General features: G+C 44.1%; 5 protein-coding genes across 11 annotated transcripts in view; 4 read left to right on the forward strand and 1 right to left on the reverse strand.

Annotated features, from left to right (window-relative positions):
* Positions 1–878, forward strand: part of LOC103393637 (dynein assembly factor 5, axonemal-like) — a 5,198-nt gene extending 4,320 nt beyond the window's left edge. Inside the window, exon 4 of the mRNA XM_025064487.1 lies at positions 4–878. Coding sequence (XP_024920255.1) covers positions 4–563 — 560 coding nt within the window. The 3' untranslated portion in view covers positions 564–878. The remainder of the gene's footprint in view (positions 1–3) is intronic.
* Positions 879–1,018: 140 nt separating this feature from the next.
* Positions 1,019–3,982, forward strand: eci1 (enoyl-CoA delta isomerase 1). Its single transcript, XM_008330671.3, has 7 exons — positions 1,019–1,149; positions 1,897–2,007; positions 2,105–2,232; positions 2,313–2,459; positions 2,645–2,766; positions 2,854–3,032; positions 3,489–3,982. The coding sequence occupies exons 1-7, from the start codon at positions 1,104–1,106 to the stop codon at positions 3,653–3,655; spliced, it is 900 nt and encodes a 299-aa protein (XP_008328893.1). The 5' UTR covers positions 1,019–1,103; the 3' UTR covers positions 3,656–3,982.
* Positions 3,983–4,073: 91 nt separating this feature from the next.
* Positions 4,074–7,956, reverse strand: dnase1 (deoxyribonuclease I). Of its 4 annotated transcripts, none has more exons than XM_008330665.3 (9): positions 7,820–7,956; positions 6,162–6,300; positions 5,923–6,011; positions 5,708–5,794; positions 5,417–5,532; positions 5,221–5,333; positions 4,987–5,144; positions 4,524–4,617; positions 4,074–4,381 (listed from the first exon to the last, which is right to left on the reverse strand). In XM_008330665.3, exons 2-9 carry the CDS (start codon positions 6,297–6,299, stop codon positions 4,331–4,333), a joined length of 846 nt encoding a protein of 281 aa, XP_008328887.1. In that variant the 5' UTR covers position 6,300; positions 7,820–7,956; the 3' UTR covers positions 4,074–4,330. The 4 variants fall into 4 exon arrangements, with proteins under 4 accessions (XP_008328887.1, XP_008328892.1, XP_024920257.1 ...); XM_008330670.2 differs by lacking the exon at positions 7,820–7,956 and adding an exon at positions 7,128–7,263; XM_025064489.1 differs by lacking the exon at positions 7,820–7,956 and adding an exon at positions 6,624–6,737.
* Positions 7,957–8,506: 550 nt separating this feature from the next.
* Positions 8,507–14,777, forward strand: naa60 (N-alpha-acetyltransferase 60, NatF catalytic subunit). Of its 4 annotated transcripts, XM_025064490.1 has the most exons (9): positions 8,507–8,626; positions 9,078–9,215; positions 9,635–9,927; positions 10,776–10,891; positions 10,999–11,128; positions 11,654–11,750; positions 12,420–12,654; positions 12,812–12,980; positions 13,341–14,777. In XM_025064490.1, the coding sequence occupies exons 4-8, from the start codon at positions 10,782–10,784 to the stop codon at positions 12,966–12,968; spliced, it is 729 nt and encodes a 242-aa protein (XP_024920258.1). In that variant the 5' UTR covers positions 8,507–8,626; positions 9,078–9,215; positions 9,635–9,927; positions 10,776–10,781; the 3' UTR covers positions 12,969–12,980; positions 13,341–14,777. The 4 variants fall into 4 exon arrangements, with proteins under 4 accessions (XP_024920258.1, XP_024920259.1, XP_008328886.1 ...); XM_025064491.1 differs by having other exon boundaries at positions 8,599–9,215; positions 9,635–10,032; XM_008330664.3 differs by having other exon boundaries at positions 8,599–9,215.
* A 1,514-nt stretch (positions 14,778–16,291) lies between these two features.
* carhsp1 (calcium regulated heat stable protein 1) lies at positions 16,292–23,510 on the forward strand. Its single transcript, XM_008330661.3, has 5 exons — positions 16,292–16,463; positions 22,073–22,225; positions 22,521–22,629; positions 22,903–23,025; positions 23,303–23,510. The coding sequence occupies exons 2-5, from the start codon at positions 22,135–22,137 to the stop codon at positions 23,463–23,465; spliced, it is 486 nt and encodes a 161-aa protein (XP_008328883.1). The 5' UTR covers positions 16,292–16,463; positions 22,073–22,134; the 3' UTR covers positions 23,466–23,510.
* The last annotated feature ends 1,152 nt before the right edge of the window (positions 23,511–24,662 follow it).

Genomic DNA, 24,662 nt, shown 5'->3' on the forward strand with positions numbered 1-24,662 from the left:
GAGCCGCCGGTGCCGTCCGCACCTCAGCCCTCAGCTGTCTGCTGGCCCTGCTCCACGGAGGGGCAGTTACACCGGCGCTGGTGCGGTGCCACGAGGAGCGGCTCAGACCACATGTCCTGTCGGCACTGCAAGAACATTCTGACATGACCAGACTGTTGGCCTGTCGCTGTGTGTCCAACATACTGAGACTGGTGGGAAACGACCTCCGCACCGCCACCCTCAACAAGATCTACCCCGAGCTGTTGAAACGCCTGGACGACAGCAGCGATGAGGTGCGAGTCGTGGCTCTGCAAACTCTGGGACAGTGGCTGTCGAGTTTGAACACAGACTACGACGCGGAGCTCTTCTCTCCTCATCTGCGGCTCCTCTTCCAACAGCTCCTCCTTCACCTGGACGACACCAGTGCCTCGGTGCAGGGGCAGGTGTTCGAGATCCTGAGGAACGGCAGCTCAGTTCACCCCACGCTGCTGAAGAAGTCAGTGGAGGGAGTGAGAGAGAAGCTGAGGAGCCCACTTCACTGTGATCTGTTACTGCGACACATCGACTCACTCACCACTGAGTGAACGAACTAAAGAGAAGACATCAATAAAATCCTCCTTCAACAAAAGATTATATTTTCAACCAGGCATCAGTTAAAATAATTTTGTAGACTAAAGACAAAATTTAAGTTGCCTGTAATAGTAATGATGTGTATCAGAGAATACACTCAACATTGTTGTCTTATTAAAAAGAAAAACATTAAGAAAAGTCTTAAAAATATTTTTAAGTCAGAAACATTGAGACTGCGTTCAGAGACATTATTTTGACTTTAATCCCGTAATTCTATTTATAAAAAGCTAAAAATAAAATTATCGTTGATCCCGAGAATAAACTAAATTCGTTTCCAACTTTTAATGTTTTATTTTATAATACTTTTTTCCATATTTGTACTATTAATAAGCGAACTAAAGACCCGTTGACCATCCGTGCCGGTAGATGGCGGTCACACACCAAGACGCTATTTGCCAACCGCTTTTCAAAAATCAAAAAAATCATAAACGGAAGTTATATTAAAAGGGGGCGGGGCTACGTTCAGTTTTGGACAGCGGTTCTAGGAAGACAAGATGGCCTTGAGAGCTGCGCTCTTATCGGGCAAGCGTGGATTATCGGGTGAGTTCACGACAAAAGTTTGACTTTAGCGCACGGTGAACAGGAAGTGAGGTTGTGGACGAACGTTTGTCGGTGTCTCTGGCGCTTATAGTAACCGGTGTTTGTAGTGAAGCTAACGGTGTTAGCCTGTTGTGTTGTGTGCGCTGCAGAAACTGGAGCAAAGGTCGTGAACACTTCAGAGTTAATATTCCTGTCGGTGTCACCCTGGGACTGAAGATGGGTTGAAATGAGAAATACTTATTAATTAATAGTGTAGTTAATTTACCGTCTGTTTCTGTCCCGTATGAGTTCATCTAGTCGGCCTGCTCTTTGAACTACTTGGTAAATGTTTCTTCTTTAGTTAATTCGGGTTTTTGTGTTAAAATGCAGTTTGTTATTTTATCGACGTCGTTGCTAGAGCTGCTAATGAAGCTACACTTTACTGCTGTGATAATGTTTGTCATTTACATATTTGTGTACAATACAATTGCATAGAATATGAGAAATAGTTTATCATTAAAAAACTGTCATTGTGTAATAAAAACATCCATTCAGTCATTCAAATCATTCATCCATCCAGTCATTTCTACTGCATAAGTGAGGACGGGGTCAGGGCAGGGTCACACCCTGGACGTTCACCAGTCCAACACAGATCCACATCCACAGGCTGTTCACTGGTCATCCTACATCCTTCTGTGTGTGTGTGTGTGTGTGTGTGTGTGTGTGTGTCAACTACAGCTAACCGTGACGTCATCTCTGTTTACACAGGTCTGTTGTGTCAGCTGTCCTCCAGCAGCAGTCATGTCAGAGTGTGTGTGTCTCAGCAGAGGACCAATTCCACTGCACCTAAAATCAAAGTGGATTTTAACCAAACCACAGGTGAGGTTTATCACCTTGATGTCTGTTTTGGTCCGTCTACACACTCCTGTTCTTGTATCTGGTCAGTGACTGGTCGTCTGTGTTCCTGTATCTACAGGTGTGGCAGTGATGAACATGCAGAGTCCTCCTGTCAACAGCCTCAGTCTGGACTTCCTCACTGAGCTCTGCATTGCCGTGGAGAAGCTGGAGATGGACAAGAGCTGCCGAGGCCTCATCCTCACCTCGGTGCCGTTTTGTTCCCAACTGTTGCGGTCGGTTCTTGTCAGGAGGATCTTCATACTTAGGTTTGTGTTTCTTCTTCTCAGAGTCAGCCCAAGGTGTTCTCAGCCGGCCTGGACATCATGGAGATGTACGGCCAGAGTCCAGAGCGATGTGCAGAGTTCTGGAGAGCTGTTCAGGAGATGTGGCTGAAGCTCTACAGCTCCAACATGGCCGTCATCGCTGCCATCAACGTAATACAGTTTATTCATGTTATTCATTCAGTTGAAATACTAATTTTGTTTTTGGTTTGGTTTAAATAAATGTGAGTTAAAAATGGAAGCCAGTTTTGTGGCAGGTGTTAAGGACGTGACAGTGAGGCTGGAAACTGCTCCACGTGTTGGTGGACGGTGATGATGTCACAGACTGTCGTCCACAGGGTTCCAGTCCTGCAGGAGGCTGTCTGATGTCGTTGACATGTGACTACAGAATAATGGCCGACAATCCTCGCTACAGCATCGGCCTGAACGAGACCCAGCTGGGGATCGTGGCCCCGTTCTGGTGAGAAATGACGTGAAGTGGATCAGTGTGGTTGGTTTATGTGGTTCTGGAGAAACCCAGTCAGAGCTGCTGTCCTGCTGACCACAGGTTCAAGGACTCACTGGTCAACACTGTGGGTCATCGACACGCTGAGATGGGCCTGGAGCTGGGCCTGCTCTACAGTCCATCAGAGGCCCTGAGGATAGGGTTGGTGGACCAGCTGGTACCTGAAGACCAGGTCCTCTCCACGGCCACACAGACCATGACCAAGTGGTTGGCTATTCCAGGTACACAGATAATCCCACAGTGGTTCGTCTGAGGTCGGACCCTCTTAAATGTGTTGAAGAAGACTTTCCAAATATTAAACTTTGTTAGAAATAAAAAAAAAAGTCATGTGTTTCAAACTATGGTTCTCAGAACAGGTCCAGTACACTGACTTCAGGTCCGTGTTCTGGTGCCTTTCTCTGTAGTGATGGTTATAAGAAATTAGGGATGTCCAATAATATCAGCCTTTTTATTTCGCCAAAAGATGTGTGAAAAACAGCTGCATATGAAAGTGAAAGTCACTAGATGGCAGCATTGCAGATGCCTTTAATTAATCTGTTGTAATAACCAGGTGGTTGTGTGCAGTCATGCAGTGGTTTGTACAGATATCAAACATCCCTGTTAGAAACCACAGCTGGGCGGTGATTAAGGACCAACACCAAGGTCATGAGTCAACGTCTCGTCGTCTCTCTTTGCAGACCACGCCAGGCACCTGTCCAAGTCCATGATGAGGAAGCCCACCGTTGACAAGCTGCTGTCCAGCAGAGAGTCGGACATCCAGAACTTTGTCAGCTTCATCACCAAAGACTCCATCCAGAAGTCTCTGCGCGTGTACCTGGAGATGCTGAAGAAGAGAAAAGGCTGAAAGAGAGGGAGAGGACGAGAGAGTCTGAGACAGATGGAACACAAACTACTACACTAAAATATTTCCACCCTTGTTTCCAGCCTCATCATTTATATTCCAAGTTTCCTGATAATCCAGGTGAAGTTCTGACTTGTTTGGACGGTGAGTTCTGGTCTTTCTCAGAGGATCAAAGTAAACCTGGATCATCTGGTTCTAACAAACTTGAAGTGTAAACGATCTTCATTAGAACTACATGAACGCAGTAGAACTTAATGTACGTAATAAATGTCATTATTGACAGTTTGTTTTTGTTTGTTTGTTTGTAGGAGAAAAGTCGTAAAATGTTGAGTTTTTAAACCTCGGCCTCTGAAACTGCTGCAGGTTCTGGTCTGGATTCTTCAGAGAATTGAACTTTGACAGAAAAGAACATTTTTTATGCTTTTTTTTCTCCCTTCAAGTCAGTGAAGGGAGTCAAACTGTGTGGAGGTGTGGCCTCTGGTCACATGATCTCAGCCATTGGTCATTGGTCTTTTTTTTTTGTTTTCCAACCATATCCACAACGTGACATCATCTCAGTAACTTTAAAAAAAATTACTTTACAACGACAAAGTAAACGTAGCATCGTTTTTATTTATCTGTTGGACAGTTTGGATGAATGGGAGGTTTGTTGTAGCTGTGACTCTAGGCTGTGTCTCCTCAGCCAATCAGCTTCACCTCCACAGGAAAATGGTCGCTGACGGCCAAGGCCTGAGGAAGGAAGTGAAAACATCACTCAACTGTCAAATAAAAACATTAAAGTCATCTGGTTAAATTTAGAAATTAGAATTTGAAGACATCTAAATGAACAATCCATAAATGGGTGTCGGACAGATTTGTTTTTTTTTTTTACCAGACTGAGGCTCAGGTCCAGGTCGACCATGTAGTCATAAACCGCTGCGCTGTTGTTCACCACTGCCCTCATCAGGTCGTCAGTGACCACGATCCTGCAAATACACATCAGAGGACGATGACCAGGTGGAGGTCAGAGGTCAGCGGCTGTGTTCCAGTTCATTGGTGACTTCATGATTTGGTGAAAACGTCCATTAAGGTAAAGAAATATCTTTACACGACATTGTTTTCTCAAAATTCAATTTTCATCCCCTGGACGTTTTTAACATCAACATGGTGGACGTCATGATGTCACTGGGTTTGATGTACCAGGTGAAGTAATGTACCAGGTGACGTCGACACTGCAGTTCATCGGTGTGTTCTGTGTATTTCTGTGTAACTGTTCAGGGCGTAGATCACAACATCGTATCGTTGTCACTGTGTCGTGATAGCTATCGTGTCTCCAGGTTCGCGCCGGTACTCACCTGTCGTAGGCGCAGTGAGTGTGTGACACCGTGGTGTCGGCCTCGTTGTCGATCAGCCAGTGGAAGCTGTCGTCGGTGAAGAGACGGATCTTGTCCCAGTCTGAGCCTGAGACGTAGGAACAGTCGGTGTTGAAGTTGAAGCCCAGAAGAACGATGTCCTGCAGGGACAGAAACACAGATATGGAGATGGTTCCTCAGAGTCTGCCGTGGCGTCCACTTTTAGAGCGCGCTCACGTTGGTGTTCCAGCGGGAGCGGACGTCCTGCACCACGTCGTAGAGCGCGTCCGTTTCCTCCAGGGCGAAGTCTGGAGACGTGTGCTGAGGGATCAGGACAAAGTTCTCCACGGCTGCAAAAGAAGAAGCAGAGGAGTGGAGCGGCTTTACTGGGGCGGGGGGGGGGGGGCCGGGCCCCCCCGCCCCCCCGCTGTACCTGAGTGGTTGGAAGAGAACATGACCACGAACGGCTCCCGGATGAAGGTGTCCGTCCCACAGGCCTCACTGCCGTCGTCGTACTGGTAACTCTGAGCCACAGACACCGTGTCCTCTCTGGGAGAACAGGAAAAAAACCCACTGTCCTCAGACCATGTACGTAGCGTACCACCAGTGGTGCACGAACCTTATGGTGGATTCTCAACATGATGTGAATTTTAAGGGTCATCTGGTGACATCTCCTGGTCAGTTGGTGTTTGAACCTTTTTTAATTAAATATTTTTGTATTCACCTGTAGAGGAACAGATATCTCTCCTTGTAGGAGCTGCGACCCAGAGGTTCACTCACGATGTGGTTGTACCTGAACTGAGGAGACCCTCTGACCAAACACACACACACACACAGATAAAAACGCTGGATCAAACAAGAAATTCTTACAAATGTTTTTTTGTTTTTTTCTACTCTGTGTGTGTGTGTTAGGGGTAGGTGGGGGGGGGTGGTTCTGACTTGTTGACTCGCTCCATGAGCTTCTTGGTTGCAGACAGGTCACTGTCTCTGACCTCCTGGATCAGGATGATGTCATAGCGGTGGACAATCTGAAGAAGAAGAGATTCAGTTTAATTTATTCAATAATGACTCGTTAATCAACTGGAGACTTAATTAAATCTCATACAGTTTTTATGATGAATTAGTGTCAGATTAAACAGCAGTCTTTGTCTTCAGCAGGTCAAAGGTCAGACCCCCACCTGACTGATGAGGGTCATGATGGTGCTGTTGGAGGATTTCTTGTCTCCGTACGACTTGATGTTGAAGGCCCCCAGCAGCAGAGGTGTGGACAGACGCAGCAGGGTCAGTAACAGACCCAGAGTAAACAACTGACGCATCCTGAGTCACAGACAACAACAACAACAGAACAGGTCTTCACTGGGAATAAAATACAATTTATTAATGTTTGTTTTATATCAGTCAAGTTTATCAGAAAACAATCAGAGGTGAAATTATTAAGAGATAAATACACCCAGGCTGAAGAGCCGTATGTGGGCCGCGAGCCACATGTTGTCCACCCCAGGTGTACACAGTCATAGCAGAACTTTTTCTGAATTTAATCTTAATCCAAGTCTTACTCTAAAGTTTTAATCTCGTCTTTTGAACAGAGTCTGACCCAGACGTGCGGATCACGTTGAGAGCGCGCGTTTGAACGCACGAACCTCCGACTGTGGGAGTGGGCGACGGACGCAGCACCTGTGCACCTGGACGTGTGACAATGTTTGTTTTCTTCCCCGTCCGTCCGTCCCTCAGCCTGGGCTTCCACAGATGTTGTTCTGCCAGAGTCTGGAGTTGAACTCACAACCTTCTGGTTGCATTTTCAACTCTACTTCACAGAGCAGAGGATGATCCGGTTTAGAAATATTCCTCTATGAATCCTGGAGGGAAAATCCCTGGGACTTTGCCTTGCCTTGCTCAACGGCCTTGGGGATTTTAACCGATAGTATTTCATTCAAAGCTCGTTCTTATTTTAGGATGAGAAAAAAAAATACCGTGAGCATGATATGTTGGATAAAAAAAACAAAAACATTTTTTCTCTACTTCTGATGGATAAAAGGAGATTAGATTAGATAATCTGTTTAGATTTAAATTTATAAACTGCTGAGGACATTGACTAAATTGTAGACTTCACACACACACACACACACACACACACACCCCCTAACCTGTCCTTGTTGTTGCGGCAGCAGCCAGACGTGGTCTAATGTTTAACTTCTTTTCTCCAAGGACTTTTCCGTCTGTTCAACACCTGACAGGAGGAATTCACCGCTGAGACACTCGGTACCAGAATAAGTCTGACTGACATCAAGAAACTCCGGTTTCGCCTGTTTCCTAATGTGTAGGTTGAACTCACTTTTCAACACATCTCACAGAAAATAAAAAATAAATGAACAACTCACTTTTCAACACATCTCACAGAAAAAAAAAATTAAAAAATGACCAAGAGTCAGAAACTAGACGGACCGTCAGGTATCAAAGGTACCCGTGTACGTGACTGAAGTATTGGATGAAGTTTTAGTTAAACTTCACATCAACAGCTGTTGGTCAGTTTAAGGCTCACAGACAAATAACTGCCCCCACCCCCTCCAACACCTACCACCTCACCTACCTCCACCAAGAATGTTTACAGACACTGGTCACTTTAACATTTCTTTTGCACAAACCTCCACCAAGAATGTTTACAGACACTTTAAAATTTCTTTTGCACAGATGTTACAACGTTACAATAAAGACTATTCTAATTATGACGTTAATATTTTTTCAGATTTCACCCTGACTGCGTTGACGGTACATACACGTCACATGTTCACAGATACAATACCGGATGCAGTACCAGATGCAGTACCAGATGCAGTACCTGCTCCTGTGGCTGTAATGGACCTGGGCAGCACGGCGGTCAGTGGAGTACACAGGTTTAGTGGTTCAAATCCCCGGTGGCTTCAGAACTGTTTGTGAGCAGAGCGTCTGAAAGCATCCTGAAGGTTTTTATTTACCTGTCACTTCATGTGACGGGGGAGGAGTGAAGGGGGGAGGTGTTATAGGGGATGTAGGTGGTTTGTTAGGTGAAGGAATTAAACCAGGATGTGAACCAGCAACCATCTTGTTCTGCTGTTTTTATGAGGAATTTGTTTCAACAATGAGCTACAAGTTCTTAAAGGAAATTTATTTTAATGAAGTTTAAATCCAAAATATGTGTTTTTTTTTAAGTATGTCCTACAATATGTAGTCTAATCTGAATTAACACTAATCTGATGGGATTTAATCCAAAGAAATGAAAAAAACTGATCTGATAAATATTTAATTTTAAATCTAATCTAATCTGAGCAGGTTGTGTTTCATTCTTTCATTCTGCTCTGTATTGTCAAAACTGTCAGTTAAAAAATAGATTTGATTTCAAGTGTTTTTATAAAACTAGATTCAATCATTTAAAAAAAATAAAAACAGTTAAATATATAGATAAATATTCATGAATTAAAATGTCACTCTGTCATTAACTGTGCAGTAACACATATAACCTGTGGTGGTGACAGAGAGCACGTCTCCTCGACATAGTTCTGGTCATAATAAGAACTAATAATGATGACAGTAATGTTGTTCCTGTTTCAAACCCGACAGGAGTGATTGACAGGTGGTGCCACGAACACATGACGTCACAGGAGATAAAGTTGAGTTCTGGTCACGTCTTTACTCACATTTACTGGAACTACTTTATTGATTCTGGACATTATTTTAATATCTTTACATTCAGCGTCCTGTTTAACAGATAAATAATCAGCTCCAAAATAAAAGCCATAACATAATGATTACTGTAGCTTTGTTTAAAAGACTAATGTTTACAGTAGAGCGCCCTCTACTGGTATTACAGTATTTTTACTGGTATTTTTTTCATTGGTCTTATCTAGTAATGACTAATTTTTGGTGTGGTTTTATTTGAAACTATTAATAATTAATCCTAAAGTCAAGTTTAAGGTTATTTTTGTCTGAAACCAGTGTCCAGAGACTGTTATCTTGTAAAGAGTGGAAACATGATGGCTAGGTTCCATTTAGCTTGTGACCAGTGACAATTAAGCACTGGTGCAGAAATTAACTGTTTGTTGAGTATTTTCTCTGTACAGGTAGAACTGGTCTTCCTGGTTTCAGTCCACCGCCACGTCTGTGTCCAAAGAATGGAATTGAATTGTGAAGTTCCAAGGCATTTGAATTGTGTCATCAAAGTATGACAGGCACATCCTCTGACAACTGGAATTTCATTGGTGAGAAGTGACAAGTACACAAAGTTGGTTAAAGAAGAGAGTTCTACACAGAATATATGATGTACCTTATACTGTGTAAATGAGATAATTATATATAAAAAGACTGAATGATTATGAGAATTATGAAGAGGAGAACAGTTCACTCATTCAATCAGTAACTAAAGCAGTAACTAAGTAACTGGACTCAAGACTGTGATAAGGTCTGAAGGATTTGTTAATTCTCAAGGGTAAGACACAGCTACTGTATTCTACAGTTATACTTTGAATAATGTTATTTAGATTAAAATATATAACTACGTAAAACTGTCAGCTGTTAATAATAACTCAAGTTTGTTTATATGTTCATTATTCATCTTGGGTTAATCATTTTTTAATTCCAAAAGTGAGGTTGCAAATAAAGTGTTCATATACACCTCCAGCCACTAGGTGGTGACAAAGCTCTCGTGCTCTGGATATTTCACAAACTACCTGCCCGTGGAAGAAGCAGTTCCGTGACGCAGTGCTTGGCAGCGGCCACAAACAGGAAGAAAACATCCAGCTGTTTCTGAAAGCGCAGGAATTCCCCGACATCCTGGCGGTGAGAGGGTGATGAAACGGCGTGACTAAGCCTGTGTGTTATCACCATGCTGCAGCCGGAGGAGTGACTTCAGCCGCTGACGAGCCGGGACCGAGCATCTACCCCACTTTCCTACGGTCCGGCTGTTGAAACAAGGTGCGTTAGCTTAGCCACGTAGCCGTTAGCTGCCGTTAGCAAATGTTAGCTGGCAGCATAAAGTCGGAAGTTTTACAGACTGGAGACCACCGTTCACCGTCTTTTGTGCGTGATTTTTACCTACTCAGGTTGTTTCTTGTAAATTTAAATTTGTTTGATTCTGAAACATGTTTAAACGTGCTGGAAGTAAAGAATTGTAGGTCAAACAGCAGCAGATGCTGGACGAAAGCACAGACGTCCATCACGCTGTGTATTGTATTTGTATATTTTTAATAATGTTGTCAACGATAATGGCTTTATGTGTCTCGTATGAAAATTTTCAATAATGAGCAAATAAGTTTGACATATACTTTGTTGTTTTGGTTAGCCAGTTAGCTTTGGCTAGCATGTATTTTCTCACCTTTAAACGTACGTTTTCTGTCACAGTAAATAATAATGTATTGGCAGTTGCCGCAAAACTGTTGTAAGGATTTGTAGTCATTATTGTGATAAATGAAAGTTTGTTACTTCCACGCTGGTATTTATAAAAAACCTGATTGGCAACTTTATATAAGAAAGTTCTCAGTTTACTTGTCAGTGAACTCACAAGTCAGGTCGGACAGCAAAGGTGTGTATTCGCCTGGAGTTAAGTGTATCGTTACATCCCTGCCTAAGAACTAGTATAACTATTGTAATGTAATGTAATGTAACTATACATTAGATGTAATGTAAACAATGTGTATACAATAGATGTAATGTGTCGGTGTAGGTTCTCCCTTTGAATAGGGTGGGTTTCACCACACCTCCATCGACCCTGGTTACAGGTACGTGGACCCCTGAACTCACCAGGTCTCTTGTTTGTCGCGCAGGTGTGAATGAGTGACGTGGTGCCACCCACAGCCCTCAGTGAAGTCCAGCTCCGCTTCCTCTGCCATGATGACATAGAGAATGTCAAGCTGCTCTGTGGCGATTGGTTTCCAATCGAGTAAGAACCAACACACACGTGGTCAACATCTCATCTGAACTCTGTGTGAACTAGTTCACATGCTCATGTAAAATTTGTATCATTAACTGCTTGACCTTTGACCTTAGGTACCCAGACTCATGGTATCAGGACATCACCTCCAACAAAAAATTCTTCTCCCTCGCCGCCACCTTCAGAGGAGGCATCGTGGGGATGATTGTGGCTGAGATCAAAAGTCGGACCAAAGTGCACAAAGAGGTGTGAACTGATCTGCTCTGTCACACATTTACTCACACGTGTTAATAAGCGAGTCCTGCAGTCGGTGTGGTGTCGGCCCAGTTTACACTCTGCCCGGCAGCTGCCACTTGGAAATGTCTGAACTAGCACACTGACATCACAGGGTCTTTTTTTAGCCTGCTAATTAGATGAACATAATGTTTCAAACTGATACCAAAAACATTTTTTTATGCTGATAATTCCACTTCTTTCACTTTTGGCTTTAGGCTTTAGTAATCATCAGTGGAACGGCTGGTGTCAGAACTTAATTTCCCTAGAGAACATTTTTTGCATTTAACAATTTGCCTCCCCTGTGGTTAATTTGACTGTAGAAGCTGCAGGACAGAGTGAGGGAGCAGCTCCTCTGGGTTTATGTCAAGCATGATCACAACATGTGTAGATTAACGTTTATATTTGTCGTGCAAATATTTGTGTCAAACTTTAACCATGTTGTTGTGATTCAGTGATTTACCCGTGTGTCTGTTGTGTGTCTGTGGTGTGTCTCAGGATGGGGACATCCTGGCCTCCAGTTTCCCTGTGGACACACAGGTAGCCTACATCCTCAGCCTGGGAGTGGTGAAGGAGTTCAGGAAACATGGCATAGGTACAGCTGAAAACCTCACTCTTTATTCCACTGAGGTGCTCCTGTGAAACCAAGACCCTTTTCCACAGTGTGTATAAATAACAGCATGTGACTGTGACTGTGTCTTGGAGCACAGATGAGTGGATGCTAACTGAAATGTCCAACGACATGTTTGAGAACAATCCAGAATAACTGGAAGTGTTGAGGAGGAGCCTGGAGGTGCAGGGTAAAAACAACCTCTGTGGTCTTTGTAGTCGGGCTTTAGAACAGTTTAATCACTGAAGTAGTGAAGGCAGAAAAAGAACCAACACCAGGAATATTGGACTGGGAATTGGTGATAAAAAATCAATAACTAATGGAGGAGGAGATTGATACGAGATCAGGAGAGGACAGATCAGGAGAGGACAGATCAGGAGATACTACAGAGTTTTCCTACAGCCCTGATGTCATGTGTAGAGTTTAACAGAAACATTTGTGTCTGTGCTTCATATTTTTATATTAATGTCATTGTTCTTATGGGAACAAATGAGTTTGTAACAGTAAATTAAACTCTGATATATATTTGATAACAGAAGGTCAGTGACCCCCCGCACCCCCCCAGCTTTCTTCCAACTCTAATCTGAATGGATGAAGAAACCCTTACCCCAGGACCCCCCCCCCCCTCACCATTTTTCTTTTCGTTCCACTCAGGCTCCCTGCTGCTGGACAGTTTGAAGGAGCACATCTCCACAGTGGCCCAGGACCACTGTAAGGCCATCTACCTGCACGTCCTCACCACCAACAACACTGCCATCAGCTTCTACGAGAACAGGGACTTCAGGCAGCACCACTACTTACCCTACTACTACTCCATACGAGGGGTCCTCAAAGATGGCTTCACATACGTGCTCTACATCAACGGGGGTCACCCACCCTGGACAATATTATATCCTTTTACTGCTGATGTCGTCGTTCTGTCACTATTAGAATGAACACTCAGGTAGATGTTCACGGGTAAGTGAAGTTGTTGGACCTCTCTGTCCACACCCATCAGTCAGTTTGACTGCACTCTAAGGTGTCTTTCTTAACTCTTCATCCATCACTGACTACATCCAGCACATTGGCTCCACCCTGGCCAGCCTGAGCCCCTGCTCCATCCCACAGAGATTGTACCGACAGGCCCAGTCGCTGCTCCGCGCTCTGTTACCGTGGTCCAACATCGCTTCCAAGACTGGCATACAGTACAGCAGAACAATGTGACGCCGCAGTACGGTGGGTGGAAGAGCAGCACCAAAATATCAACACACTGAAGTATCTCCTGATCCCGTATCAATCTCCTCAGTCATTGATCAGTTATTGATCTTTTCTCCCCAATTCCCAGTCCAATATTCCTGGTGTTGGTTCATGTTCTTTTCTTTCTTCTCTAGTGATTCCAATGTATCACAATATATTGTAATGTTGCCCCTGTATTGATACGTTTTCTATCACAGATCAGATTCTTGCTGATACACAGCCCTAGTGGTTGGCAGGACTAATGGTTTTTTATTGTCATTATTTTTGAACATTTTGTTCCTCAAGCGTTGAATAATAATTCTCTTTTACCTTCCCTGCCCCCCCCCCCCTCTCTTCCAGGAGTCTTCGTTCCGTTCTGCATCAGTCTTCCCTCGTGCAGACCAGAATCACGCACACACTCGCTCACATTCTCAGTCACCTCTGGGTTTCCCACAGACACCGCAGGACTATGGCTCCACGCTGGGCTCAGACCTTCTGACACTAGAACCACCACCACTGCAGAGGAGACACCTTCAGTCCAGGTCCAAGTCCAGGTCCAGGTCCAGGTCCAGGTCCAGGTCCAGGTCTGCAGCAGCTGCTGCGTCCTCTCCAGTAAACAACAGGGTTTTATGACATTTTCCTCACAGAGCAGTGATGTGTTCTCACACTGATAAAACCACAGGGTTTCACTCACTCAGTTACTGTATTACTTTCCCAGTACTGTGTAGTACTGTGTAGTACAGCTGACCCAGATGTGTGGTGTTTTTTTTTTTTTTTAGCAGTGATTGGGAATCAATCAATAAGTAGAAATATTGATATAAACGTCCCGACAGTTTCAATGTTTTCATTTGTTCAATTTAATTTTAAAGTTGAATCCAAAAGTTAAATATTTGGAAAAAAGTAATGGCATAAAATATAAAAGAATGTAATGAAGCTTCTCTGTCCGTACATTAAGAGATCAGCTCTGATTTTAAAGACCAGTTCTTCAGCTCCTCAGTGTAAATAACTTTTAACTATTATTATTATTATTATTAATTTCCATATTGAAGGAGACAGAAAAAAAATCAGTCACAAAAACTCTACTGTATAAACAAAACATTTTTGTAGATGCATGAAGTCTTAAAAAATAAATTCTGTGACTAATCCAAGTGGTTCCCACCCCTAATATTTACCCCTGTCGTTATAACAGTGACCTGTGGTGGCACTAAAACACCAAATCTACACACACATACACAGACACAGACAGAACGTGGACACACGTGCACGTCGTGAAAACCCTGCAGAGACTTAAGGATCAAACCGCCCTCGTCCCCCCGTCCATCTGCCCCCACCCCCTTCATTACTGCCCCAGAGACTGTGTACACTGTTTGTATATTATATATACTGAGCTAATATATGAATTCCTCTCCATATGTCTGTATGTCTGTGTTCTATCCTGTCAGTAGGTTTTCCTTAGTGTACGTGTGTGTGTGTGTGTGTGGAGACTGAGTTTTTTTTTTTGTTCATGTGAAGTCATGAACTTTGGGTTTGTGTTAGCGTTGGTGCTGTTCTGAGTCACATGACTTCAGCATCTGTTCTCTCTCAGACGGTGAACTGAGGTTTTTTTTCTTTTTTTTTCCACCTTTAGAGATGTTCTGTGGATCATGTGAAGTTCATGCTGATTTTAACGTAGAAGGGACATAAGTCTTGTTTTACTTGTTTTTACCAAAGGTATGGCTAGATGAAAGTGTCAACGCTGCGCCCTCTACCTGCAAACCTGATAATTAAATGTTCATAAATGGCTTAGGTTGAAGAAGACAATGACATTATGTTGTTTTGTTGTGTACTTGATCAAAGTTTTTTTTATTTTTATAAACACACTAGTTGTCAGTGACTGTGGATGGTGCAGGTGGCGCTATTGTCATGCGTTGGAGTGATGGATCATCACGGAGTAAAATTTGTTCTAATTATTAACGTATTTTAAAACATCAGGCGTATCAAGGCCGATGTACCACAAGAGTCTCTGGAGCCACAGGTTGCAAACCTGAGGCGGAAAAAAGAATTTAGAGAAATACTGAGAATCAACTCGTCTGAAAAAACACTAAAAGATCGGAGTTTTAAAATGATAAATACAATTGTTTTAAGTTATTTTATTCTTTGTCAAAAAAACAAAAATTCAAACCTCCGTCCTGTTCACCTGACACCGAGTCACATCAAAGAGAGTTCTGAAGAGGGACGGAGAACCTTGTACTGACCCGGCCGTCGTTGTTCTGTTCATTTTACAGTGAATGTTTGAATCTGTGTTGGAAAATCTGGTGCAGATCAGAATAATGAAGTGGGCCAGCAGAGGGCGTACAACTGCAGTGGAGGTCGTTCAATGCGATGACATGTTCAACACCTGGCTGAACAACAGGTCAACAATAACCAGGACTAACCAGGACTAACCAGCCCTACGTCACGACAGGTTAGTGAGGCACTAGTTTGATCTATGGTGTCATTATTTCAGGAAAATTGTGAACTCAAATCCAGTTCTGGTACTGAGTTTTTTTTTGTTTTTGTTTTTAGTTTTTGTTTTAAGTTTTCTTTTTACTTTGACTCACAAACCAGATTCCAAACTTGAGCCTTTTTTTCTTTTGTTTTTTATTGTTGTTGTCAACTGTCTCAATACTGTGAAATATTTGATGGCTGAAACAGACGGTGATTGGGTCACCCTTCAACAACCACTGACCCTCTCTGTCCAATAAACTCCACTGTCTTTCACACTTACTGGGCTTATTTTTATAAAACATAATAAAAGTTTTTATTGTCATATTGTTGTTTTTTAAACTTTAACAAAGTTCTGAACAGAGGGCTGCAACACGGGCCAGCTCTTTATTTTAGAGGGCTGCAACACGGGCCAGCTCTTTTTTTTTTATTTTTTACATGTTTTAGTGCGACACTGTCAAACTCATTTTCATCTGGGGGCCAAATCACTGCTACAGAAGATCCATGATGTGTTTATAAATGTTTCTGTGATTGATTATTATTTGTTCAAGCTAAAAAATATTGTCCATTGCTGTGTTATAAGAAAAAAACAAATTAAACTGCTGCAAGAACTGGGCCGTACAAAATGACCTGAGGAGGTGCGCATTTGGCCCCCGGGCCTTGAGTTTGACACGTGTTTCAGTGAAAGGCGTCCTCACATCGTAATGTGAAGCCGCTTCTGATTCACAAGGAAAATGTTGATAAAATAATTATTCAACGTTTTTGGCACGCGCCAGTTTTTTTTTTATGTCGCAGTCTTTACACTTGTTACGGTAAATCGCTCAGCGTGACGTCAGCGGCCACGCCCATTTATAAAAACGTCTCGGCTGCACTCAGTGTTTACGCTGACTGACTCTGTTATCTCCACAGACTCGTCCAGAAAACACGGCTTCAGCTTCAAACTCCGCTCAAAGTTGACTTTCACTTCCTCTCGGTTCCTCCGCGGGTCTAGAACATTCTTCAGCAGCGGTGAAGCAAAAGGTAAGTGATGCGCTCCGTGTGTCAACACCTAGAGACGGCGTTTAGCTACGTGAACGCAGCACGGAGGATTTTCCCTCCAATTTAAGTTTAACTCTTTAAAAAAAGACATGTTTGAGTTTACAGAACACAAACAAAGTTCGAAACTCAATTCGTGTCACTTCACGTGATATTGTTCGGTCGTGAAAGTGTAGGTTGGTGTCAATATTGTCAGTCAAAGTTTCTGTTCGAACCCGAGGCGTTCACGTCCTCACGTCTGTACTTTTTATCTTTTCTGTACAGACTGGTTGGTTACAGACAAACAGAAGTAAAGAGGTGAATTATCAACTACGTTAAAGTCAAACGGAATAAAACGAGGTTTTCAGAGAGCAGCTCCGTCGTGGACGTGTTGTGACCTGTTTTACTGACCGAGGCTTCGGTTTAAATCTCGGAAAACAGACGTGATGGTTTTTTTTTTCTTCCTTACATTCTTTTCCCACCCAACGATTAGTCGAGTAATTGTGAAAAACCGTGATTAAAAATAGTTATTAATTGCAACCCAGGTTTGTGTTCGGGCTTAAAAACATAAATCGTTGTAATTATTGGTTGTTATTTATAATTATATCTGTTTGTCTTTGTGTTGACTCGTGTGTCAACATTTCTTTAAGGAAAGAAGATCACGGAATAAATGAGTGACATATCTGTGTGTGTGTGAGAGAGTGAGAGAGAACAGAAGGTTTTTTATTCATGGAGGTGAAAAGCTCTCCTCTCGACACAAACCCTCCATTCGTGGTTAATGAAGTGCAGGGAGATGAAGAGCTGTGGGAGATGCAGAGCTGTGGGTTGGTGCCACTTTCCATCAGCGGCTCGTTATAGCGTGACTTCTGTGTGTGTGCGTGCCAGAAAGCAGTGAAGCAGAGGTGGAGGTAAACCACTGGTCTGAGGACCTGGTTGAAGCCTGTTATTGGATGAAACAACAACAACATCATGGTCTGATGTGGAGTGGCCTGTTCCAGGTCCTCTTTGTTCTGACAGACGTGTCTAATGACAGGTTAGGATGAGGTGGTGAGTCGGCGTGTGGCCGTCACTGCAGGTTAGACCTACCAGGACTAACAGACCTACCAGAGTCGGAGCAGCTGCACCAAACCATGGGCTCTTTGGTCATCCATTATAGTAGTGATTCAGTAACACCAGTAAACAGGACTAAATATGGTTTATATCACGTTAGAACACAAAGTTAAATCGAAAGCCAAAGACTTTCAAAATGGCCTCTACCATCAGCATATATTTGTATATATGTATATATTTTCTTAGTGCTATTTATGGACCTGTCAGAGTGTGATCCTAGTCTCAGACTCTGTTCCATCTGAACATCAGTTACTGGAACAGAGGGATCAACATTTGGAATCACTAGAGAAGAAAGAAAAGAACAAGAAAAAGAACCAACATCAAGAATATTGGACTGGGAATTGGTGAGAAAGAAATCAATAACTGATGAATGACTGTGGAGATTGATACGGGATCAGGAGATACTTCAGTGTAGTTGATGTTTTCTGACTCCTCTGTTTCATCTCGTTGTTTCTCTGTTGGTTTTTATGACCAGACCTTTTGCAGCTTCGTGGCTCTGAGATAAAGATTGCTGGTGAAGGCCTGACGTGTTTGTGCAATACGATCTGTTGTAATAGTCCCCTGTGAACCCTGGCTGTAGGCAATAAAGCGATCAATGGGGGTGAGAGAGAGAGAGAGAGAGAGATACACATATTTACCCACCCACTCCAAGTTCCCTTCACTGGAAAGCAGTTTTCAGGGCAGGACTGTCAGGGAGGAAGTCTGTACCTAGGAAACAGGACACTGTTATTTTGTTTCGCAAAGATTTCTGGGAATTCTCTTTCACCACTCTGGGTGTTTTTCTTTTTTTATTGGACTTCATCAGAAATGGAATCTGTTAAAAATTGTCATCAATAATAATGTTAAATAAAAGGGGCGTGGTCATCAGTCTAATGAGTGGGTGATGTCAAACAACTCCTGTAGAACAGCGTCTGGTCAGAGGGGTGGAGGAGGACCAGGACCAGGACCAGGACCAGGACCAGGACCAGATACCTGTGTTTTTTGATACTGTATTGTTGCTTGTATATAAACTGCTGTTGGTTGATGGTTGTTGTTATAGAGAAATCTTCCTCTTCTGTTGGATTAGAGACGGCTCGAGCGCCTGATTGGTTGATTGGTTTTGAGGAAAAAAAGTGTGTCATTAGTTTAGCTCCAGACTGTGGAGACATTTCAAGTCAGTGACACTTTGACAGAAACAAGTGGACGAAGATGAGGAAGATGATGTCAGAATGACAAGGTCCTGTGGCAGCAGCCGGTCGGAGGCTAACTGTCTGAGTTAGCATTTGAGTGGAGGAGAAAATGAATGTGATTGGATGATGGATCTTGATGCCTGAAGTATGTCAAAATCTTCAGCTTTACCTCCTGTCAAACTGGATGGTTTCGTACCAGTTTCAGCTGCAGAAACCAGTTAAACCTGTTCACTCAGGTCCGTGCATGGAGACACGCACCACAGGTTTGATAACAGCGCGGGTAGAACGTCGAGTATCAAACTCTTCCAACACTTTTTTTTTTTTTACTCCAGTGATGATGTAACGTTCTCTGCGATACATAGAAACACGACCATTGAACGACGTTGAAGGACGTGCACGTCTGAACTGGAGGGGGGTCATGGAGCACACACTCATACACACACTCATACACACACACTCCCTCATCATTACCTGTGTGATTGGACAGGAAGAGACCTGGCTACTTCCTGTTTCCTGATGTTCAGGAGCGGTGATCAGCTGTGGGTTTTACACTGTGGATAAAAATAGAGATAGGAATGTATGAAGGACCCGCCCCCCCCACCGACTGTACAGCAATGAGTCACGTAGGCCACGGCTTTTGCACCCGTGGCCTATGTGTGTGTAGATCACTCCAGGTGAACCACCCGTCGTTCATAAATATAAATATAAATATAATTTTATCAGTGAAACCTCGGTGTCTCTGTCTCTTCTCCACCTGTGTCTTTGACTTCATCAGCTCAACTCTTCTCCCTCTTTCTTCTTGCCCCGCCCACATTCCTCGCTCTCGGAGCAACAGCGCGGTGAACTCTGGGCGCGGTGGAATCTTTGGTCTTCAAAGGTTCAGGTTCACGGGACGTGTTGTTGTCGGGATGATGGAAAATCATTTGACCCTCCACAAGTCTCCTCACACCAGGGGCATTAAGGAGGGGTGGGGTCCGATAAACAGAGGACGGAGCCTCAGTGTGGAATTAACATGTGGATGAAGATGATGAAGGTGTGAATCTGTGTAACCTGCATCAACTTCTCCATGGCTGAAGTGAAAAGATCGGCTGACGCACATCAAAGGCTGAGTCACCACTGTGCACTGTCACCAGTATACACACACACACACACACACACACATATACCCAGCTCAGTATAATAGGCTGCCATCACTGGATAATGAATCTGGATCAGCCTCTCTCTCTCTCTCTCTCTCTCTCTGTCTCTCTGTTTCTCTCTCTCTCTCTCGGCCTTTGTGTCGGTGCATGCGGGTTCTCAATAACTGGCCCGCAGCTGTGAACGGCCCCCACCCACTCCATCCTTTTCAGGCAGCAGTGGTGACTAAGGGACCGTCGGTTCCACAGGACGAGTGTCCTCGTCACTGCAGCAGGACGATGGACGGCGGTGTGACTGTGAACGCAGCGCGGTGACGTCACGATGACTCGAAGTGGAGAATAGTTTCAGAATGTTGTAGAATATCGATGTGGAATCCTGAAAAGAAACACTGAAACCCCAGTTCACTTTCAGTCTTGAGAGCGCCATCTAGCAGTGGTTCCCTGGTCCAATCAGCGGCTCATCTCATTATTACTGCATTCACTCTGTTGTTGTTGTTGTTGTTGTTGTTTGGGTCGAAGGATGAAGTGAAACCAGAACCAGAGTCGATCAATTGAACCACTGAGATTAGAGATGAACCATAACTGTCCTCCTCACCTTCAGAAGTCGTCGCCCCCACACTGTTACCCCCCACACTGTTACCCCCCACACTGTTACCCCCCCACTGTACAGCAGGATGACTCCACGCTGTAATTAAAGCAGACATTAACTCCCCCCCCCTCTTTCTCCCCCCCCTCTTCCTCCCTCTTCCTCCTCCGGCCTTTTCTCTGTTGTCTGAACGTCAACGCCTCCAGAACTTCTCAGTAGGAGAAGAGTTCTGAATCAGGTGCTCAAATATTGGTACCATGGGTAGTACTGCAGTACCTGCAGCGGTGGTCATAGTTTCTGTGGATTCTATTAAAATACTAGGTTTTATTTTCAGGTTCTGGCCCAGAGCCAGACTTCACAGCACCTCAGACTGCAGCCTGAAACCTGAGTACTCCTAGAGTACTCCAGGAGTACTCTGAAGAGTCTCACCCTGTTTTCCCAGCATCCTCTCCTTATCTCACACTGTTCCATGACCCCCCCCCCCTCACCTCTCCCCCCATGCTGCCTTCAAGAACCTCTGTTTTTCCTGTTGCTGGGCCACGACTTCTCTGCCTCTTAGAAGTACTTCAAGTACTTCATGTACTTCATGTTCAGCCTGACACCATTTGTCATCGCGGTTGTTTTTGACCTTTTGGAACCGAACGCTGGTTCTTCTGATTGTTCTGTGGTGTGGTCGATGCCCAGTGTGGGTGTGGGCTGCTGGGCTGCGACCCAGATTTCCTCCTGCAGGAAGTCTATTGTTTACAAGGGCTGTGATGATGTCAGCATCAGTCCGCTGCCCCCTGCTGGTCTACAAACACGTCTGACCTCCACTCACCTGAGTGGAGGCTCCCTGTAGTTTGAGTTTCTGTCCAAACGTTCTCGTTGTGTAATTAAGCAAAAAACGTCTTTAAAGATTTATAAGATTGAACCATTGTTTTTTCTGTGGTTTTTTTTTCTGATTCCATCAACATGACAGGAGTCTGTGGTTTTCAGACACAACTTTTCGATGTAGCTAATTTCCTACGAAACAAAATGACGTAAACATTAGGTACAGATTTCTTAAGAAAACCTCGACGGCTTCACAAACGAGTCGGTCTGTCTTTGAAGTGGCCTGAGCAGGAAGTAGAGGGTGTGGGGGGGGAGGGGGGAGGAAGGTGAGAGCTGGGGTGGTGAAGGATATCAGACCTGTGGGAGCACAACACCACAGACAGGGGGCGCTGTCTGAGGGGCTCACTCTCCAGCGCACACAAGTCTGTTCGTCTTCCTTTTCTTCCAGTACTTTCCTCTCTCCCTCCCCCTCTCTCCCCCCTCTCTCCCCTCCCCCCTTTCTCTAATGGAACAGATTTGTCAGAGTTTTTTCGTCTCGTCTCTAATTGCTCGCCGCTGTGATGACTAATGAGTGATGATGTAACTCCTGTGAATGAAGGGACCGTTTCTGTCCTCTCTCTGAAGTCTCAGTGTTTTCTTTTTTTTTTGGCATGTCCCCAAACTGTGGTTGCCACGGTAACGTGCCGTGTTCTGTGAATGCAGGGTCACTGATCCACTCGTCCTTTGTTTCGTCCGGAGTTGAACTTTGTCTGGACTGAAACGTCAGGCTTCATCTGCTGACCTTTGACCTCTCCTTCTCCTCAGGTCTGTAGGAACCTCAGCCCAGTGACTCCCTCCACCACCAACGTGACTCCACCTCTCCTGGGATGTCTTCTCAGCCAAGACCCATCCGGGGGTCAAGACCCGTGACCCCCCCACTGAACTCTGCAAGGTCCCCCCACTCTCCAGTGTCCCCCAGTAAGTCGTGTCGTGGTGTGAGTCACGTTTGTCCTCTGTCCTGGTCCCAGACCACTGGTCCCAGACCACTTGTCCCAGACCACCGGTCCTGTTCTGTCAGCTGACCAGCTCCATCATTGGATCATTCAGATTGCGGACACTTTAAAACAGGGGTGTCAAACATATGGATCGCAGGCCAAAACTGGTCCGCTAGTGGGTTCAACCCGGCCCGCATGATGAATTCTGAAAGTGAATTTGTTCTGTTTGCATCAGTAATCACAGCTGTGAACGTTGTCTTTTTTTGTCGTCCAATCAGAGTCTCTGCAGCCTCCAGCCTGCAGACACAGAGACCGCTCCCCCTCCCCCATGAGAGGCTACCTCATCCCCAGCCCTCTGCCCACACGCAGAACCAGGACCACCTCAGCGTGGGTGCACACACACACACACACACACACACATTGTGCTGACCTTTCACCTCATCAAACCAGAGATTCTTTTGTTTCGTCGTTCATTTTATATTTCATTTGTTTTTGTCTTGTTTTGTTGCTCAGAGTGTGTGTCTGCAGGAGACCCTGACCTCTGACCCCTCTGACCCTATTCATGTTCTAATGTTGATGAACATAATATATAGTTAATAAACCTAAAATAACCCTCCCCCTCCCCTTTCCCCCCCCCCCCCCCGTCTCCCCCCTGAACAGAACGGCTCGTGCGGCCGAGGGTCCAGCGTTCAGTGGTGTGTGTAAATGTTTCTCCCGCTCCAAAGGTCACGGCTTTATCACCCCATCAGACGGAGGCAAAGACGTCTTTGTCCACATCTCAGAGTAAGTCTGTGTGTGAGTGTGTGTGTGTGTGTGTGTGTGTGTGTAGTTCATTCCATTGTTTCCTACTTTACTGTGTACATTGTGTCACAGTGTTTGATGTGTAGGTGTTGACGTGTGTGTGTTATTTACCTGTGGGCGACGAGAGTGGCCACAGGTTGAAGGTCATCAGATCTTCACTGGTCCTCCTACACCACCGCTGCTGCCACGTGTGTGTGTGTGTGTGTGTGTGTGTTGCCAGATTATTATTCTTATCTTCTGATTTTCTTTTCTCCCCCAGCATCGAGGGTGAGTACGTGCCTGTGGAGGGAGACGAGGTGAGCTACAAGCTCTGCTCCATCCCTCCTAAACATGAGAAGGTCCAGGCGGTGGAGGTGACCATCACCCATCTGAACCCGGGCACCAAACACGAGACCTGGTCAGGAGAGACTGTCAGCAGTTGAATCATGATGCTCCAGTGGGGAGGGGGAGGGGGAGGGGGAGGTCGGGGTGAGTCAAGGCGCTGAGGGGGAGGAGGAGAAACAAGGAGGTAGGAAAGGAGAGAAGGAGACGATGAGGAAAATCAGTCAGGGGTCTGTGTGTGGTTTTGATGATAGATCACGTGACCAGAACCAAGAACAGACGGAGGTTTGAGGTTTGAATCCAGGAGACGTTCTCCACATAAAACAAATACAATCAATGTTGAATACAGATGACCTCAGGCTTCTGTGACACATTGACCTTTGACCTGTTTTTGTTAGAAAATAATGAAATTACTCTTTCAGGAAGTTTTTGTGTGTGTGTGCAGGTAAACAGTGTGTGTGTGTGTGTGTATGTGTGTGTGTATGTTCAGTCTGTACTGATACCAGGCTCTCCTCTGTATTTGATTATATTTGTCTGGGTGAAGATTAAAGCATTTTCATCTATTACGTCATTGTTAGTTTTTTTTTTTTTACTTTTTAATTCTCAACTCGTATTCAAATTTATTTAAAACAAATTCAAGACCATGTCACCGTGCTTTTTTTTTTTTTTGACTGATGACGAATAACGTCTGATGTGTGAAAGTTGGAAAGGCCTGTATTTGCTGCCCCCTTGCGTCCATACCCATCTATTACATCTGTTCAAACCACCGGTTTTGTTAGTATTAAAAGTCAACACTGAAAATAATGACATTTTTAAAAAATAAACTTTAAATATTTTCAATACGTCAAGTAAAAAAGTAAATTCTTAATTTATTCACTGAGAAAATAGTTGACATGGCACAACGGAAATGTTAAAAATATTTTTGATTGTTTCTTTTATCGTTTTAATTAGCAAAATGTAAAAAAAAAAAAGAATTATTATTAGTAGTACTTTAATTAGTAATAAAAACAGGCAAACTTCACGTAATGACAGTCAAAGTATACCAGAAACTAAAGAATTGCCTTTTTTAATTCCTGTGGTTCCTGTGCTGTGAATTAAGAATCATTGTCATTGTCTCTGTCCTCATGAAATGTTTTTCAGGAGTAAGTTCTGACCACAGATCTGGACGTCAAAAAGAAGACACACTTCAAGACTGGAGAAATCTGGAGGAGCTCCAGATTATACTGAACAAATGAGATTTGACAGATTAGAACTGGAGAAGAAAATAATCTGGATTCAGCTTCAATCTGTGTCTCAGT

Source organism: Cynoglossus semilaevis, chromosome 17, assembly GCF_000523025.1.
Source record: "Cynoglossus semilaevis isolate Cse_v1.0 chromosome 17, Cse_v1.0, whole genome shotgun sequence".
In the NCBI taxonomy this organism is placed as follows: Eukaryota; Metazoa; Chordata; class Actinopteri; order Pleuronectiformes; family Cynoglossidae; genus Cynoglossus; species Cynoglossus semilaevis.